The 19,561-nt window shown below is 39.8% G+C and overlaps 1 protein-coding gene across 1 annotated transcript; it reads left to right on the top strand.

Moving 5' to 3' along the window:
- The first annotated feature begins 4,783 nt into the window (after nt 1-4,783).
- LOC307155132 (adhesion G-protein coupled receptor G2) lies at nt 4,784-15,404 on the top strand. The gene is made up of 13 exons (XM_079865579.1): nt 4,784-4,846; nt 5,062-5,201; nt 5,913-6,069; nt 6,160-6,295; nt 6,439-6,555; nt 6,661-6,780; nt 6,864-6,903; nt 8,193-8,293; nt 8,376-8,494; nt 11,199-11,467; nt 13,731-13,845; nt 13,933-14,210; nt 14,896-15,404. The coding sequence occupies exons 2-13, from the start codon at nt 5,072-5,074 to the stop codon at nt 15,009-15,011; spliced, it is 1,698 nt and encodes a 565-aa protein (XP_079721705.1). The 5' UTR covers nt 4,784-4,846; nt 5,062-5,071; the 3' UTR covers nt 15,012-15,404.
- Nucleotides 15,405-19,561: the final 4,157 nt, after the last annotated feature.

The raw sequence follows: 19,561 nt of genomic DNA, 5'->3' as shown, positions 1-19,561 counted from the left end.
TATGGTGGCCACGGAGAGGCATCTGTGGCTTAACCTGGCTGACATCGGGGAGAAAGAGAAGGTCTTTCTTCTCGATTCGCCGGTTTCGCCAGCTGAACTTTTTGGCCCCTCCGTTCAGACGGTGGTTGAAAAGTTCAGGGAGGCGAGGGCGCGCTCAGCTGCATTTAAGAGTTGCATACCGCTGAGATCCGAGTCCGTGCCCAAACAGGCGGGCAGGCCTGGCCAGTCTTGGTCTGAGGGCCATAGACAAGCCCAGAGGGCCAGCGTCTCTTCTCGTGCGCCTCCTCCTGTCCAGAGTAGGTCACAGAGGAGACGCAGTTCCCGCAGGAAGAAGGATCTGAGGGAGGTTATCCAGCAAAAGCGCACTCAGCGGCGCTAGGGATGATCTCCCCGGATGCCTTCTTCTAATGGTCCCCAGGCGTTTCTTACATCAGGCCTGGGGCTGGGTCTATGATGAGTATCATGTCTGATGGCCCCCCCCTCAGCCTGGATAGTATGAGCGCCTCTTTCAGGCATGTAAGTGGTGAACCCAGGTACTCTTTTGGGAAAGAGGGAATTCCTGACGTGTCTTTACTTCACACGCCGCAGGTGTACTGTCTGGTCTTCTTTGTATAATGTTTTTTGTGCGCAAATAACATATTTCTGTTTCTCTTACAGACCGAGTATCCTGTTTAGAGTTTGGGGGCATGTTTTTGGTAAGAAGGTAAAAATCTAGGTTTTTCCTTTTTGGAGGTGCTGTATGGCAGGTAGTAGGCCTTTGCAGGCCTCCTTGACCAGACAGTCCTCTTTAAAAAAAAAAAAAAAGAGGTATTGTGGAAATATCAGGTCAGAGGCTTCACCAGGCCTTCCTGAATATGAGCTCTCACATACTGTGGTTATCAGGTCAGAGGCCTCACCAGGCCTTCCTGAATATGAGCTCCCACATACTGTGGTTATATTTGAGCTCCCACATACTATGGTTATCAGGTCAGAGGCCTCACCAGGCCTTCCTGAATATGAGCTCCCACATTCTGTGGTTATCAGGTCAGAGGCCTCACCAGGCCTTCCTGTATATGAGCTCCCACATACTGTGGTTGAATAAGAGCTCCCACATACTGTGGTTATCAAGTTATAGGCCTCACCAGGCCTTCTTGAAAATGAGCTCCCACATACTGTGGTTGTATATGAGCTCCCACATACTGTAGTCGCCAGGTTATAGGCCTCACCAGGCCTTCTTGGTTAGGAGCTTTCACATGTCAGGTTACAGGCCTCGCCGGCCTTCCTGAATGTGAGCTCCTACAGACTGTGAGCTTCCACTTACTGTGGTTATCAAGTTATAGGCCTCACTAGGCCTTCTTGAATATGAGCTCCCAAATGCTGTGGTTGTCAGGTCACAGGCCTTACTAGGCCTTCCTGAGTATGAGCTCCCACATACTGTGGTTGAATATGAGCTCCCACATACTGTAGTCACCAGGTTATAGGCCTCACCAGGCCTTCCTGGTTACGAGCTTCCACATGTTAGGTTGCAGGCCTCACTGGCCTTCCTGAATGTGAGCTCCCACATACTGTGGTGAATATGAGCTCCCATGTTATATGGTTATCAGGTCAGAGGCCTCACTAGGCCTTCCTGAGTATGAGCTCCCACATACTATAGTCGCCAGGTTATAGGCTTTACCAGGCCTTCTTGGTTAAGAGCCTCCACATGTCAGGTTACAGGCCTCACCGGCCTTCCTGAATGTGAGCTCCTACATACTGTGGTCATCAGGTTACAGGCCTCATCTGGCCTTCCTGGTTATGAGCTCCACATTCTGTGGTTATCAGGTCAGAGGCCTCACCAGGCCTTCCTGAGTATGAGCTCCCACATACTGTGGTTGTATATGAGCTCCCACATACTGTAGTCGCCAGGTTATAGGCCTCACCAGGCCTTCTTGGTTAGGAGCCTTCACATGTCAGGTTACAGGCCTCGCCGGCCTTCCTGAATGTGAGCTCCTACATACTGTGAGCTTCCACTTACTGTGGTTATCAAGTTATAGGCCTCACCAGGCCTTCTTGAATTTGAGCTCCCACGTGCTGTGGTCGTTAGGTCACAGGCCTCACCGGCCTTCCTGAGTTTTAACCTTCCACAATTAGTGGTCACCAGGCTTTAGGCCTCTGTGGCCTTCCTGGTTATGAGTTCTTTCATGTCAGGTGGCAGGCCTCACCAGGCCTTACTGAATGAGAACTCCCACGTATTGTGTCTATCAGGTTGCAGGCTTCTTCTGGCTTTCCTGATTATAGGTTCCCACATACGGTGGTTCCCTGGTTACAGGCCTCACCAGGCCTTCCTGGGTTTGAGCTTTTACATGTCAGGTTACAGGCCTCATCCGGCCTTCCCGAATGTGGGCTCACACATACTGTGTTTTTAGAGTGATGAAGTACGTGCAAACCTTTACTTCATTCCTTTTTGGTACATACGTTCCGTACCTTTTTTAAACCATGCTTATGGTAAGTCACACGACTTGTGTCTTGTGTACTTTCTAAATCCTTTTTCTATGGTAAGGGTCATGCGCGTATCGCTTCTGTCCCTTCCTATGTGGCTCAGACCCTGGTCTTTCACTTCGGGTCCCATTCTAGATACGTCCTGTCGTCACTTTATTACGACAGACTTTTTGCTCTAGCTTACTTCCACATTCTGATGAGCTCCCACACACTGTGGTCACCGTGTTACAGGCCTCACCGGCCTTCCCGAGTATGAGCTCCCACATGCTGTGGTCGCCAGGTTAGAGGCCTCATCAGGCCTTCTTGGGTTCAGAATGGCTAAGTACATGCACTTTCTTTCATGTACTTTCTGTTTTCATTTTTTATGGTAAGGGTTGTGCGCTGTACGCTTTATTCCCTTTCTGAAAGTGAGCTCCCACAGGTTGTGGTCCCCAGGTTATAGGCCTCACCGGCCTTCCTGTTAGGAGTTCCCACATGCTGTGGTCGCCAGGTTAGAGGCCTCATCGGCCTTCCTGATTTGAGCTCCCACATGCTGTGGTCGCCAGGTTAGAGGCCTCACCGGCCTTCCTGATTTGAGCTCCCACATGCTGTGGTCGCCAGGTTAGAGGCCTCACCGGCCTTCCTGATAGGAGTTCCCACATGCTGTGGTCGCCAGGTCAGAGGCCTCACCGGCCTTCCTGAAGGTAAGCTCCCACATATTGTGGTTGAATACAAGCTTCCCCATGTTGTGGTCGCCAGGTTAGAGGTCCTACCAGGCCTTCCTGGAGGTAAGCTCCCTTTAGGCCCTCACAGGCCTCCTCAGTGTTTTGAAACACAAACACTGGGTAGATCCATGGATCGAGTAGAGAAACTCCCCTCGCTGGCAAGGGTTGTAAAGCACTATGCTGAGTCATACTCTCCAGGATGTCCCGTCTCTGAGATCCGGGCTGAGTGGTTCACTGCCTGCTTCGCAGTCCCTTGGGTTGGATGCCTTCCTAAGGCAAGTGTCCAGAGGCTCTGTCTTCGGACAGACAGGAAGTGGCCAGACTGTAGTGTCTTATGTAGTGACACCAGGTCAGGCCTGCCTGGTGGTATTTCAGGTGGCACGCTCCCCTGAATAGTGACTGGCTGGGAGTCCCTTGGGCCCCCTAGCCACACTCCCTAGAAGGGACCCCTTCTTTTGGAAGCTGTGGTCCTAAGCCTTTGAGCTGGCCCAGATCCCCCCCATTAACTATGTTCTGGCGGTTTCTTGGTTCATTAGCTTGGGTGATGACCGGTAGGGAGTGCTGTCACTGACAGCCCGATGTGACCTAAGGGTGAGTGGTTCCAGTGTTTCTGAATTACTGGTTCGGACAGTTGTCACTGCCTTTGGGCATGCACTCCCCTCAGCATGGTGGCGTTGGTATATCGTTCCCCATAGCGTCATTCTGACGTAGTGTAGAGTTCCCTTTCGAAAGGGAACGTCTCAGGTTACGACTGTAACCTATGTTCCCTGAGAACAGGGAACGAGACACTACGTCTTCCTGCCATGCCTCGGGGCCTGCCTGCAACAGTCCCTTCAGACGATAGGATGTTGTCATGTTTGCAAGGCTTCCCTTTATACATCCAGGTTGCGCGTTAATCAATCAAGCTGATGATTCACGGGCTGTCGCCGGTCAACATGATTGACGTGAGTTGATATTTATTTCAGACACCTGTCACGCCTGAGGCGTTCCCCATAGCGTCATTCTGACGTAGTGTCTCGTTCCCTGTTCTCAGGGAACATAGGTTACAGTCGTAACCTGAGACGTTTTCCACAGTTAGTCAAATGACTGCCTTTTCCATCCCTGACCTCGTTTATTCAAATCAAGTCTTTAGAAGGAAGTTTTGGTCTTTTTATATTTTTCTAGAGAAATCAAATCTTATTTAGCATGAAATGGTACACCAAGATAGAAATCACGATAATACCATGGAGGTTTTTGTAAGTATCAAGTTTTTTTTTTACCCTACAGTATTTATAATGATGTGAAATAATCCCAAATGCTAGGTAACTATACGAAAATGAGCACAGTATTACGATATGATGAGAAAGTGGCAGTTACTGTTAACCCTTAAGAAACAATAGTAGCATGCAGTGCTGAGGATTTGGTCATAATATCATATGTCACCGAATGCCATTTCTTTAAAACAGCCCTTTTTGTGCTGGCATTGCGTTTTGTTTTGTTTTTCAATATGTACACATGTGTACGGTACGTATGTTAATGGTATTGCTGGAAGCTAAATGTGATGACAAGGAAGTCATTGTGATCTGTCATCAGTAGAGCTCACTGAGTTTGACTGAAGCCACAACATTTGAGTTTTGCTCTTCACTTCTGCAAACTTTCCACAGAGCTGTCACAACTTCAGCATTCGTGACAGGAAAAACAGTAAGGTAAGAGAATGTGTTTATCTAAATCATCTAAATGTATTTAAACAGAAATATTACACAGAAATATTTGTAAATAAAGGGCCTATTTGGCCTACATGTTTACTATTATTGTTATTATTATAGAGTGTATTTTAAACCATGTTAACAATGAGAAGATGAGCCTTTCACATATTTTTATAATGTATTTAATTTTTTATTTTTTTTTGTATTTAACACAGAGTGTAAGATATGAGACTCCTGCTACTTCTGATCATGATCTATGGAGAGGGTGGAAAAACCCTCTGGGTGGAGGGTGGAGAAACCAATAATGAACAAAATAATCATAACCCCCCTTATACCCCCAAGTATTCCGCCACCAGTAAGTTCCTGAAATCACACTGTATTTCATTATCGTTAGTCTTGCACTTTAGATCTCAGTATTTAGACAGTATTGTGATACTGCTTTTTTACATCACCTTCCGAGAAATGTATTAGCATAAAGTCTGCATAATTTCACAATCCACTAAAAACTATTTTGTTACAAATGCTCTACTGGTCAAAACATTTGGAATAATTAAGATTTTGTTTTATGTTTTTTGAAAATAATCCCTTCTGCTCAACAATGCTGCATTTATTTGGTCAAAATAGAGTAAAACAGTAGCCTTATAATGTGAAATATTATAACAATTTAAAAGAACTGTTTTCTAATTTAAGACATTTTTGTATTTTAAAATGATTAATTTTCAGCATAATTACCCCAGTCTTCAGTGTCACTTAATCCTTCAGCAATCATTCATGTCATTCTAGATTCTAATATATTACGGTGTAAGTTGATACAACAAATTAATTTAGTAAATTTCAAGCTAATCTGTTTTTATTTATATTTTTCCTTGTACAAATACAATATAAATAAACATTAATATTTTAATGTTTCATTTTTAACATTAAACATTTCTTTGTAATTTAATAATTAGTGAATTAAGGGTCAAACAACATAACAACAACAACAACAACACACACACACACACACACAGAGAAAAACATAGAAACTTCAAACAGTGTGGAAAAAACTGTCTGATTTTTGTGCCAGCTCCAGTGCATAAATCTTCTAATCAACCTAGCAGAAAGCCTAAGAGTTGCATTGAGAACTTGGCAGAGATTCTGGAACCTAAAGCAAAGATGATTTGTTCTATGATGGCTAAAAATGATTGCTCACGAAATAAAGCAGCTGTGAACACCTGCAATAGGTAAACACATGCCAATCTTTTTTTTTTTTTTAAATCTAACTAATCTTGTGTTGACTTGGTTGTGTTCGTGATAATGATATCATTTTGCAGAATGGAGAAAGAAGCCATACACAGCATTATAAATATGACGAAGGAACCGCAGACCTACTATTTTGAGGACCTCGCTTTGACTGTGGTTAAGATGAACAACAAGAAAAACGGTCTTGTACCAATCACCGCTCCAAAAGTAAGACTCTTCTCCTAAAATGTTATTTTATAAATACTTTCTTTAAGATGATACTGACACTATGTAACATGTTTTTATATCATAGCCTTTGTAAGTGTTAATGATACAGTGAAATGACTTCATTAACTCCTTTTAATTTTAAGGTGTTTAATGAAACTCGAACAGCAAACATATCGATCCCAATGGAGCCTTTCCAGAATGTCCCAGAAAACCAGGAGAAAGTTGGAGTAGTTACATATGATTCCGATGAGCAGTTTAATGTAAGGTTTACATTTGTTCTTCTGACTGTTTTATAGGACTATTAAACCTGTTGTTAACCCCTTCACTCTTTATATCATATATCCTGTCTGTGGTTGTTTTCACAGCTGGATAATGCTATAATGTCCAAAGTCATACGGATTGAAGTTCTTGAACGCAACATTGTGAATTTGACCAATCCACTTATAATACATTTCCCCGTCAATAATTACACAAATCACACAAACGTAAGCATACCTTTAAAAATTTCTTAAAATGCCCAAAACGTTTTATTAATTTGTTAATTCTGTTTTTGTGTTGATATACATAGACAAGCTACATATATTCCTGTCAATACTATGATGAACAAGGTGAGTGGGAACTAAAGGGAAAATTGTCATCATTTAGCTACATACCCTCGTGTCGTTATTAATCCATGTGCTGTTTTATTAATTAATTTATTTTTTGAAGACTATTCATGCAATTTTTCAAGCTCCAAAAACAACAATAATTCTTTAAAAGTATCATAAATGTGGTCTATATGGCTATATTCCAGTCGAACTGACTGGAAGTTATTACTCAATGAAAATTCTGCTGTGTGCTGTTAATTTTTAAATATCATTCATGCCCATATGCATTCAAATATGGCACATTTTAATGCTGGTTCACACCAAGAACTATTACTATAATAATAGCTATTAGCACGCGCTGCGGTTACGTCGTCCCCTTGTGAAAAAGAAGTAGCCTACACTTTGGTATGCTTTTAAAAAGACTAAATAATATATTCGAGAAGAATATACTTAAGTGCAAACTGAAAGTAATGCTTATAAAATTTTATTGTTTTTCATTTACAATTAAGAGTCTTTTTGACCCACTTAAGTAGGACTTAAGTCCATCTTTATACAGTATGTAATTTCATAATTACTTTATGGTTAAATGTCCTGCTGAATATATGCAGCACATAAAAGTTGCAATTTAGTGCACTTAAAATATATTAAATGTAAGTGTAATTTCAAAGAACACACTGCAGTTAAAATTATATCTAATCACTTTACATGTGATTTAGTTAGTCAACACTTTAAAATAAGTGTATTCTTTAAAGCATGAGAAAAGATTATTAAAACATTATAATTTAAAATGTACTTATTTTGACATCATTGCAAAGTTAACTTTTTACAAGTGTTCATAAGTGTGTTAAGAAACATGGCAGTGTACACTTATGTGGCCTTTTGTTGCATTAAAATATGAATGAAAATAGTTTTTTTATATATATATGCTTTCATGATTTGTACTACAGTACAAGCACACTTTTTTTCCACAATGGTCTGGTGCATTCTTATTGGCTGCCAGTGTTTTAATAGTTAATCAGTTCGTAAAAAGTATCAACTCGTTATCATTATAGCTGTGGTGTGGACTTCCCTATTCCCTTCTTAGACTTCCCTAATTAGAACAATAATGAACAATTGGAACACATGAGCGTGAGCAAATTTGTGACATTTTAGTTTTGGGGTGAACTATCCCTTTAAAATTTGCACTAAACTGACATATAAGCTTTGTATTGTATTATATAATATTGTATATGTTTTTTTTTTGTTGTTGTTGTTTTTGTTTTTGTTTTTTTTAAATACTAAAATGTATTTACTTCACATGGAATATGTAGGAAGCAGCACCTGGAGAACGGATGGCTGTAACACCACTCAGCTCAGTGATGATGTTGTGGAGTGCTCCTGTAATCACATGACCCCTTTTGCTGTGCTTCTAGTAAGTGCTGAGCAAGTACGAAATCATGCTGTGCTGATATTATTTGAATATTAAAATTTTGTCCCCCCTTCACTCTGAATAGGTTGAGGTGAACAATATTGATGAACGCCAGTGGAAAATCCTGTCGTACATCAGCTACATAGGCTGTAGTCTGTCTGCAATCTTTTCTGCTTTCACTGTCTTGACGTTCATGTTCAACAGGTGCTGTTCCTTCTATTTTCATATAAATGCATATATAATCTGTGGTTTGATTCACATTATACTTTACACTGATGTCAAGAGTATGCATATAAACTCATCAAAGCCAAAGATGCATTTACAGTGGGTGCCAAACGTTTGAATATGCAACCTAAAATGCATCTTATGCTCACCAAGGCTGCATTTATTTAATGAAAAATACAGTAAAAACAGTAATATTGTGAAATGTTATTATAATTTAAAATAACTCTTTTCCTTTTAAATATATTTATAGTTGTAATTTATTCCTGTGATGCAAAGCTACATTTTTAGCATCATTACACCAGTCTTCAGTGCCACACGATCGTTCAGAAAGCATTCTAATATTCTGATTTGATGCTCAATTATTAAAAATTTTTTTTTATTATTACTACTAATGTTGAAATAGTTCCCTTTCGAAGTGGAACTGGCCCGGAAGCCAGCATGGCAGTTTCTTACGATCTGGCAGAGAGCGTGTTGTGTCTTGTTCTGAGGAGCTAGACATGATAAGTGTTGAGATGGATATTTTAAGTGAGTCCATATCCTACCTCAACCCCAAATATGAGAAGTTAGTTGATGTTTTGACCCGTACCACAGCCACACTTTAAACAGATTAGTCGGCGGATAAGGAGGAATATACTCTAGGTAGATTAGATCTAGGTGATTCCACATGGGTCATACAATCTCAATTTTTCCCATATCTCAATGAAGAGGTGTTGAGATCGTGGGAGAAGCTGTATTTGGCCCATGTTCACTCCCCTCTCGCATCAAGTTATAGGGCCCTATTTTAATGATCTGAAACACATGCATCAAACGCGAAACGCAAGTAACTTTGTGGGCGCCCGACGCAAATCTAAAATGGTTTGGTCTGAAGTAGCTTCATTACTCATAGGTCTGGTTTGGGCGTAACGTGAAATAAACCAATCAGAGCGACATCTCACATTCCCTTTAAGAGCAGACGCGCTTGTTCCATGGCGGATTGCTATTATAACGGCGGATTTGCCAGGCGCACGCCAGAAGCGGTTCACAGCCGAGGAGACCGACGTTCTCGCCAGGGCCATAAAAGACAGAGGAGTGACATTGGAGATGGAGAAACCCACCCAAATTAGCTTCGGTTAAACAGGCGTATAATAATTTGGGTAAATGTGTAAGCAGAGATGGGCATAAATACATGGAAATGTATTTAAAATACAAATACAAAATACTGTGTGGAAAAATGTATTTAAATACAAATACAAAATACTGTGTGAAAAAAATTATTTAAATACAAATACAGTATTTTGTATTTTGAAAATACACAAAATACAAGTGAAATTGGCCATCCAGTGCAGGGATAGGTCACAGTGAATGAATTTTCATTCCTAACCTCATCTCTGCCCTCTCTGTCATTCTTTCTTTCTGGCAATTACAAATAAACTTATGCAAAATAGCAGCCATTTATATACTTATTTCTGGTTACAATGTAGTCTATTACTTGTGAACACTATACACTAACACACACACTAAAAATTCATACTGTATGTAAAACTGTGGGAACCTTTTTCTGCTATCTAGCAAAGAATATGGATGGGCGAAATGACCAAAATCTCAATTTTACTTCACAGTAACAGTATCATGGTTTCACAATTCTCAATATCAGTTTTGATTCCACAGCATAAACTGAATTTTTTGTTTTTGTTTTGTTTTGTTGTTGCAGGTAGTCCAATGCTTTTTAAGTAATTTTATGTTTATTTTATGTAAAGTTTATTTGTTTCTATAAGTTTATTAAAATTAGAAAGTGTATCTAAAATTTTTAATTAGAATTAATTTAGATTCATTTGACACTATTTACCCCTTTTTTATTATTATTTTTTATGTACAATAAAACTAAAAGCTGAAGATTTTTGTGGTGTATCATTCATCAATGTTTGTTTTTCCACTCCAACGTTCCCGTAATTCCTGCCCACTAAAAGCTGCATGGATAAATTTGCTTACCCCACAAATAGGCCCATCTATGTAAACGATTTAGAAAAAGTTCCATCGATTCAGACTTTATATCATCGCTATGATATGTAGTGTCATATAGCTTTTGGTCACTAGGTGAGTTGAATGGCAGCCTTTGGCTACAACTGAGCTCGCTAGTTAATATCACAGCACAGTGACCAGGCATTTGTTTAGTATGGTGCAGTTTGTTCTGTGTTCCCAGTGCGTCAACACCATGATCCAGCGTCAAAGTTCCACTTCGAAAGGGAATCGGGTTTCCTGAGAAGGGGAATGAGGCACTGCATCACGGTGTTGATTGGTGTGTGTTCACACGAGTTTCTGTCACCAGTTCACGAGGAGCATTCCCTTACTTTCAACACCAGGAGGCAGCGTCTCGTTCCACTTCTCAGAGACATACGTAACCTTGACATTTTTGCTGCTTAGTATTTTTGTGGAACCCATAAAACATTTTGTTTTAGGATTCTTTGATAACTATAAAGTTAAAAACAACATTTATTTTAAATATAATTGTATAATGAATTATGGATTTTATTACTGTCCTTACTGTCCCTTTTGATTAATTTAATGCATCCTTGCTGAACGAAAGTATTTTTTTTTTTACTTACATCAAACTTTTCAGCCTTGATGAGCATGAGAGACTTCATTCAAAAACAATGTAACATAATTATACCACACTTTTGACCTTTAGTGCACGTGTGTTTCTCAGGAACGCAAGGGCAGAAGTGTCCAGCAGCATCCATGTGTCTCTGAGTGCCGCTCTGTTTCTCCTCAACATCAGCTTCATGCTCAACGAATGGGCTGCCACACTGGGAATGGAAGGATTCTGCGTGTTTATCGCTGTGATGATACACTACAGCCTGCTGTGTTGTTTCACATGGATGGCTGTTGAAGCCTTGCACCTGTACCTTCTTCTCATCAGAGTGTTCAACATTTACATCAAACACTACATGACCAAGTTGTCCCTGATCGGATGGGGTGAGTATAACAACATACAAAAACACAGCAGCCAAAGTCTCATAAGACAACTTTGACGTCAGTAAGTGTTCACAACCCATTTTACTTTCGTAATATAGGATACAGTATTTCAGAGTGAAATAGCGTATTTGATGGGAAAAGGGGTAGGACTTGATTTCGTCCACCGGGATGTTACCTATAGCCGTATTTCCACCGCAGGGATCTGGGTATAAATGAAGTTATGGGTAAATATTTACCCATAAGAAAGTCCCTGCTTGCAAGGTAGTAGTTTTTCAAAGATCAGGAACTTTCAGGGACTTGGGCGCTGAACATGCTGATTGATTGAGTTCATGCCGCATTTTGATTGGTTGACTCCACCCAGCATTTTATTTCAACCACTATTTTCTTACCACCATCTGTTGCGGTGTGTGAAGTAACAGTTGTTTGCTATTCGAATCAACAATGGAGTTTAAAAAATACGACTGATGGACCGACAACGAGGTTCAGGCTTTATTAAGCTTAAATTCAGAGGATGAAATCTAGCGGGAACTGTAAAGTAGCGCGCAGTCCTACATCACCGCTCACCGGACTAATTTGCCTAATCTTCACGGTACTTTAGACCGCGGTGGAAACACAGACAGCAACAGGTCTGGGGAAAATGTTCCTGGGAAATAAGTTCCTGGGACAAATCGTTCCGGCTAATGTGGATTTGTGACAACAGATGAATACACTCTAAAAAATGCTGGGTTGTTTCAACCCATCTCTGGGTCAAATACAGACAAATCCTACTCTTGGGTTTAAAATTACCATGTAAAAATTTAAACCAATGGTTGGATTTGTCCATATTTCAAACATGGGTTGAAACAACCCAGCAGTTTTTAGAGTGTAGGAATGTCATTTAAGAGACAGAGAATTTTATTACATTATAATAAACATCCATCCATCTTCTTCCGCTTATCCGGGGCCGGGTCGCGGGGGCAGCAATCTAAGCAGACACTCTAATAAACATTAAAATATTTATTTGATGAAAGATTAAGATTAATATAGGAACACCTGTGTTAATCTATATAACGTGCACAGATTATTCATGCATTTTAAAACCAGGAATATGTGCTACAAATGTAAATATGCTCAGTTTTTGATTTCAAGTTATCCATACTTTAACCTAATAGACCTGATAATGAAATTTCTAACTAACATTGCCGTAGACCTTGAAAGCTTTGGAGAACTTAAGTTTGGTCTGTTCTTAAAGAAGACACTTCCACATTATTGCTGACCTGAAAAATGTATAAAAGCGAATTAGAAAAAAAGTTATAGATAAGTTTATGAAATTGTAATATGTACTGCACTACGTTTTTTTACTTTTATATAACTATATTTTTTCAAGTTGTGTTCCAAATTTTAGCATATCTCTGCAATAGCTAAATGACATCCAGCTCCCCCTCTCTGGTTGTAATGGGTGGACCTTGACCTAGTTATGTTTAGGTTTAGGGTGTGGCTTGACCTTCAAGCTCCACCCATTTCACCTAGAGAGGACGAGCTGGATGTCAAGCTCCACCTACTGGCTTTGCAGTGAGCGTGCCTCACAAAAAGTGAGATTTTGACTGAGTGCAAGTACCAAACTTTTCCACTAGATGACCTCCAAGCTCCATTACCATTCCATATAAGGATACATCTATTTTCCTATATGGTTTGAGACGTTCTTTGGTTCACATATTTCTTTATGTAATGTTTCTTTAGATTAATTTTTTTTTTTTAGAAACAAAATTAAAAATAGATTCCTACTGGTTTCTAAATAGGTTTCTACTGATCTTTACATGATTTTTACATGTGCATCATTATTTTATAATAATGGTTTGAACTTGTCTTGTGACTCTGATGTGTACTCGTCACAAATGTATGTCTATCAAAAGCTTTCCAATGGCATACAGTTTGTTAAGGTTAGGTTTATGACTGTTTACAGGTTAAGTAGTACAAAGACAGTCAGTTGCATAAACATAGCCATTGTGTTAAGACAGTGTCTTAAGATCTTGTATGTACAATCAGTTAGTCAAGGGGCAGTCATTCTTACTCTTCAATATAAAATTAGGCCAATCTATGTTTTTATGTAACTGATTTCAAAAGGTTATGAACAATATAAAAAAAATAAAAAAAAAGATGTCTAACTTCAGACTCGTCTTAGCGGTTTATGCAACCCTAGGGCCGCTAGGACTATAATACTAGAAACATAAAAAATAATGATAGAAGTGTGGTGGCTCATCCTGCAATCTTTTCCTCTTGACAGGAATCCCTGCAGCTGTTGTTGGAAGTCTGCTGACAATTCAAATCACTCATCCTCTTTATGGCACTAGAACTGTGACATTAACAAATTCGAATGCAACAAATGCAACAAGTTCAGTGTAAGTACTCGCTTTATAACTTTTAAAATTTGTAGCTTGCTTTTAGCTCTTTTTTAACTTTATCATTGTTTATTGTATGCTGTACAGTTGCTGGATCAAAGAGCCTCTCGTCCTGTATGGCGTGAACCTTTCCTACTTCACCGTCATATTCATGTTCAACTTAGTAGTTCTACTCAAAGTGTCCAGACAGATCTTTAAGCTAAAGCAAGTGGAGAAAAAGAAGCACATGATACCAGTGAAGGACGCGGGAACAGTGCTGGGCCTCATGTGTCTGCTGGGAACAACATGGGGTTTGGTGTTTCTTGGCTCTGGATATACCAACTACGTTATACTCTATCTGTTCTGCATTTCAAATACAATGCAAGGTAGGTTTACTCTTAATCATAAGCTATGTTTCCATCCACCAATATGTTAATGCGATTTTTTGGGAATATTGCATAGAAAAAGCTGGAAAGAAAGACCAAGATGTGCATAAATTCTAAAAATGTGCATAAAAAACATATGCACTCAGTTGAGGCATAAAATGTTTTATCCAAAAAGAAGCCTAAACTATGATGGAAACAACATAGATACTGAAGAAATCCCTTGATGCGCAACAAAAAAACTCAACAGACTTTGCCTCAACAGAGGATGTGATTGGATAACTGGACTAACCAGTAGACCAATCACATTGCGTTCCCAATCACCAGCATACAAACGCACGATAACTTTTCTTGCGCTCTGAGGCGCAAGTCATTTACGTATAATGTCTTAAAAAAGAGGCACTGTGGCTTCCCAAATTGCAGCAACTTCCATTTTTATTACAGATATTTTGCGCCAGTTTCCCAGGAAGTGACGATTTTGTTCTCTTGAACACATGAAATGGAAACGGTGCTTTATTCACAAATGTTTTATGCGATATTCCAATTTTGTGCATAAGTTAAATTCGCAACTTTGGATGGAAATATAGCTATAGAACCATAGAGGAGGTAAGAAAGAGATGTGCCTGATTGTTGTAAAATGTAAAAGTTTTCTAATAATACAGTTGCCTTCAACTTTATTTTTTGGCAGGGGCTTCTATCTTTCTGTGGATGTGTCTGACAATGAGGCCAAACAAACAGAAAGCAGCTCATACCAAGTCTTTATCCACTGTGGACACCTTCACCATTGAGAAACAGAAGGAATAGCCCATGCCTAACATTTACCAATTGCAATCCTACAACCAAAATGTCTAATCTCAGTAAAATAGTATGAGTTTTTTAAGGCTAAATGCCATAAAAAAAAAAAAAAAAAATTGGGAGTGTTTTTTGGAACCCATTTTAAAAGTGATCTCTCTTTCTTTTTTAAAAAATACATTTGGTGCCACTAGAGGCACACAAATCCCACACTCTGTCTGTGTCTGAAATCTCCTCTACACCCTTGTACAGTGAATTATTTCAATGGGGTAACCATTTGGTGTTTGAAACCATAGTGGACATTATCGAGTACGCTCATTTAATCCCAAAATGCACCACAGGTATACACTCAATTGTTAGAGAATACCCATAATGTGCTGTGAAGGCCCCAATATACTTCAAATTAAATCAAAGAATGAATAATAATATGTATAATTGCGTAATAAGTGGGTGTGGCTCTGAGCCTTCTCATTCATTCACTCACTTGCTCCATCTAGGCCAGTGGTCCTCAACCTTTTTTTGGGCCAGCGCCCCCTATCCAATATCCAGGTTTTTGAGCACAAAACAGACTTTCACTCCCCTTTTTTTAAATAGACAATAGTGTTTCGTTTACATCACAGCTCGGCGAGAGTCGCTGAGATCGGTAAAGCCACAGTTTAGTCCTAGTTTCTAACCGTTTCTCTTCCTAATCTGCTCCATATCGCTTTAAAGCCACAACTTCATTGTCTATTTATAATGTAGAGGACGGGAAGCTTTAGATTCTAGAAAGCATTTGATCGGACAGAAAATCTGACCAGAAGTTGAAGTGCAGAGTGATGTCATCAAAATCATTGATCCGTATTGGCTGAAGTGAGAGACTGTAAGTTCTGAAGGCTGTGGGCGGGGCCTATGGTGCAATGATGTAGAACTATTCGTCAATGTCTTGTTTTGGAGAAAGTCATATGCAAATGTATTTGCCCATGTGACGTCACAGATCCCGCAATATCAAAAGGAGCGGATGACGTTTTAAGCTCTGAAACTTGCAGGATGTTTCAATGGTACAAATACCTCTTATATCTCAAAAGATCAAGACAAATATGATTTCTCATTTCATGACCCCTTGAATTGTGTTTTTATCTCTTTATTTTACCTTTTATAGTTATAGTTTTATAGTTAGAGTATTTTATCATATTGATATTGTGTGAAATTATTGTCAATGTTAGCGTTTGTACAATTGTATAGAATGAGAGTATATGAGGTGATTATATATATATATATATATATATATATATATATAAGAAGAAAGAAATCATTGGTTGGGAACTATGCTTTTTAAAACAGCAAACAAGAAATTACTTTTCAAAATTCTTGAAGAAATTATTCTTGTACTTTAGAGAAGTTTCGCTATTTATTTTATGGATGTGGGGTGGCAAGTGTTTCCTTTGTACTGATCATAGTAAATTAAGGTAATTTATTTTTTCTTATACTGTACATTTCATGTACATTTCATGACATGTACATTTCATATACTGACATTTCATGTACAGTATATTTGTATATTTCATTGACCGTTGACATGTATATTTCATTGACCGTTTCATTTAAAAACAATGATTTGTAATAAAAAAAAAATGTAAATGCTCTGTTTTTCATTCACATTTAGCAATAAAACTACAAGTCTAAAAAGTCCATGTGTGGGATTGTTGAATCCATTAGCAATGACAGTACATTTTAACAGCTATATGACTCTGCTGAATGCATAACATTACAAAACTACAACATTGTGTTCAGATTCCACATTTTGTTAAGTTGCAGCCCTATGCTAAAATGCTTTTATTATTTTTTGTTTTAATACACTCCAGAACATATTATGGGGAATGGAGAGTAGATTGATGTTGAAAACAAATTAAAGCATTATAGCTACTGTGCATGATGTTAGCCAGTATACCAATTTAAAGGCTTTAGTTCCAAACATTTGCATATCAGGAAAATGAACAGCCCTGTCATATATTTAAATGCCAAAACACCAACATGGAAACAGTCATGAGAAAGATGGTGTATTTCCTTATTAAAGCTGTTACAATGCAAACTATATTATTTTTCCGTAATTATGTTGCAGATCATCATATCACTTGTGGCAAGTAGACAGTGCAACCCTTTTTAGTGCACTTTAGTTGCAGAGTACACCAGCAGCCATATCATCCATATCATCAGCCATATCATCAGCCATGTCACCCCACAAGTACACGCAGCAAATTTAATTTGAGAACAGGCCTATGCCTTAAACACATTTACCAAAGTTGAGCGCCAAACAATCACAAATAATTACCGAGCGCATTGATGCAAAATACAGGCCCTACAGATAATAAATACATTTTAAAAAATACCTAATTTGTACTCAGTTTAAAATAAAATTTAAAAAGATTCCTGGAATTATTGGAATGAACTGATTCCTGTCTGTTATTGGCTGAGGCGCTTCAGACCTGTCTGTTATTGGCTGAGGCGCTTCAGACCTGTCTGTTATTGGCTGAGGCGCTTCAGACCTGTCTGTTATTGGCTGAGGCGCTTCAGACCTGTCTGTTATTGGCTGAGGCGCTTCAGACCTGTCTGTTATTGGCTGAGGCGCTTCAGATCTGTCTGTTATTGGCTGAGGCGCTTCAGATCTGTCTGTTATTGGCTGAGGCGCTTCAGACCTGTCTGTTATTGGCTGAGGCGCTTCAGACCTGTCTGTTATTGGCTGAGGCGCTTCAGACCTGTCTGTTATTGGCTGAGGCGCTTCAGACCTGTCTGTTATTGGCTGAGGCGCTTCAGACCTGTCTGTTATTGGCTGAGGCGCTTCAGACCTGTCTGTTATTGGCTGAGGCGCTTCAGACCTGTCTGTTATTGGCTGAGGCGCTTCAGATCTGTCTGTTATTGGCTGAGGCGCTTCAGATCTGTCTGTTATTGGCTGAGGCGCTTCAGACCTGTCTGTTATTGGCTGAGGCGCTTCAGACCTGTCTGTTATTGGCTGAGGCGCTTCAGACCTGTCTGTTATTGGCTGAGGCGCTTCAGACCTGTCTGTTATTGGCTGAGGCGCTTCAGACCTGTCTGTTATTGGCTGAGGCGCTTCAGATCTGTCTGTTATTGGCTGGGGCGCTTCAGACCTGCCAGTTATTGGCTGAAGCGCTTCAGATCTGTTTGTTATTGGTTGAGGCGCTTCAGACCTGTCTGTTATTGGCTGAGGCGCTTCAGACCTGTCTGTTATTGGCTGAGGCGCTTCAGACCTGTCTGTTATTGGCTGAGGCGCTTCAGACCTGTCTGTTATTGGCTGAGGCGCTTCAGACCTGTCTGTTATTGGCTGAGGCGCTTCAGACCTGTCTGTTATTGGCTGAGGCGCTTCAGACCTGTCTGTTATTGGCTGAGGCGCTTCAGACCTGTCTGTTATTGGCTGAGGCGCTTCAGATCTGTCTGTTATTGGCTGAGGCGCTTCAGATCTGTCTGTTATTGGTTGAGGCGCTTCAGACCTGTCTGTTATTGGCTTCAGATTACCTGTCCAATGTAAATAAAGATAAGAAAATCTTCGCTTACCAGGATAAGTCAGATCATTGGCAGAGGTAATTTTACACCAATGAGGACATATTTATGAATAAAGACATTGATTTTAGCTAATAAAGACATTCTACTTACTGTAAGTGGTAGTCCGCCATGTTTCTCACTGACACACCCCCAACTTGTAAAGATCGGGGCTTAAATAAAATCCCGAGCTTCCCACTCGTATTTACGACATTGTGGTGGGGTTCATGTGCGTTCAACTCGTTAACACGATCTTTACGAGATGACTTGAACGCACCATTAACCCCAGGTTATCGTCATTCAAAACTCCACTATTAAAGGAAAGGAACAGTTCTCACTTATAATTCAGAAGTGCGGTTTGCACCTGGGTTATGAAACCCTGCTCTGGAACAGGGTTAGCACCACTTTTGCAGTCCCTAGTGTGAATTAAAGCAGTGTTATACTATATACTATACATTTTACATCCTCAGGTTTTGGATATCTTAGGTGTGAAAAGCCCTTTATCATAGCAGAACTAGTACAATGGCGTCTCTATCTCAGACAGCACACACTGGCCGCTCACAGTCTGTGCACTAAATATCTAATTCTCATTGCATACAAAACTGGAAAGTACATTTTCAATCTAGCAAGAACAAACTTCCTCAAATCGCACATATGAACTAAATAAATCATTAATTGCTTATATGCAAGTCTGACAGTCTTCCTGTCTGAGTGGGTGTTTCGCAAGCAGCTCTAGTCTAGTTGATGGAGAGTCAAGAGACTACTGAAAAATCCCCACCAGTAATGCACAGACTGAGAGCCGGTCTGGAGAAAACACAAACAAACATCCAGAGTAGCGAAAGCAGTGGAAAGTCCCTGTGCTGGACAGTGTTTTTATTTTTAATAAGTGTGTAACATCACAACATTTAGCTTCATCAAGAGGTGCATCAGTTTTTGCTCAAGATCTTGTATTGTCAATGCAAGAGTCCAGCACTCTGTAAAGTCTCCTCCAGCACATCCCAAAGACTTTCAATGAGTTTAAGCTCTGGCCG

The sequence above is a fragment of the Squalius cephalus genome, assembly GCF_949319135.1.
Source record: "Squalius cephalus genome assembly, chromosome: 3".
NCBI lineage: Eukaryota > Metazoa > Chordata > Actinopteri > Cypriniformes > Leuciscidae > Squalius > Squalius cephalus.
Note: the sequence above shows the minus strand (reverse complement) of the source record. Positions and strands in the feature narration are given on the sequence as shown.

Bases quoted from the DNA above. Each gene is read 5' to 3' on its own strand.
- LOC307155132 (XM_079865579.1), top strand. From the start codon at position 5,072: ATGAGACTCCTGCTACTTCTGATCATGATCTATGGAGAGGGTGGAAAA. The intron at 8,495-11,198 runs GTGCTGTTCCTT...TGTGTTTCTCAG, and splicing joins TTGACGTTCATGTTCAACAG to GAACGCAAGGGCAGAAGTGT. The intron at 13,846-13,932 runs GTAAGTACTCGC...TATGCTGTACAG, and splicing joins ACAAATGCAACAAGTTCAGT to TTGCTGGATCAAAGAGCCTC.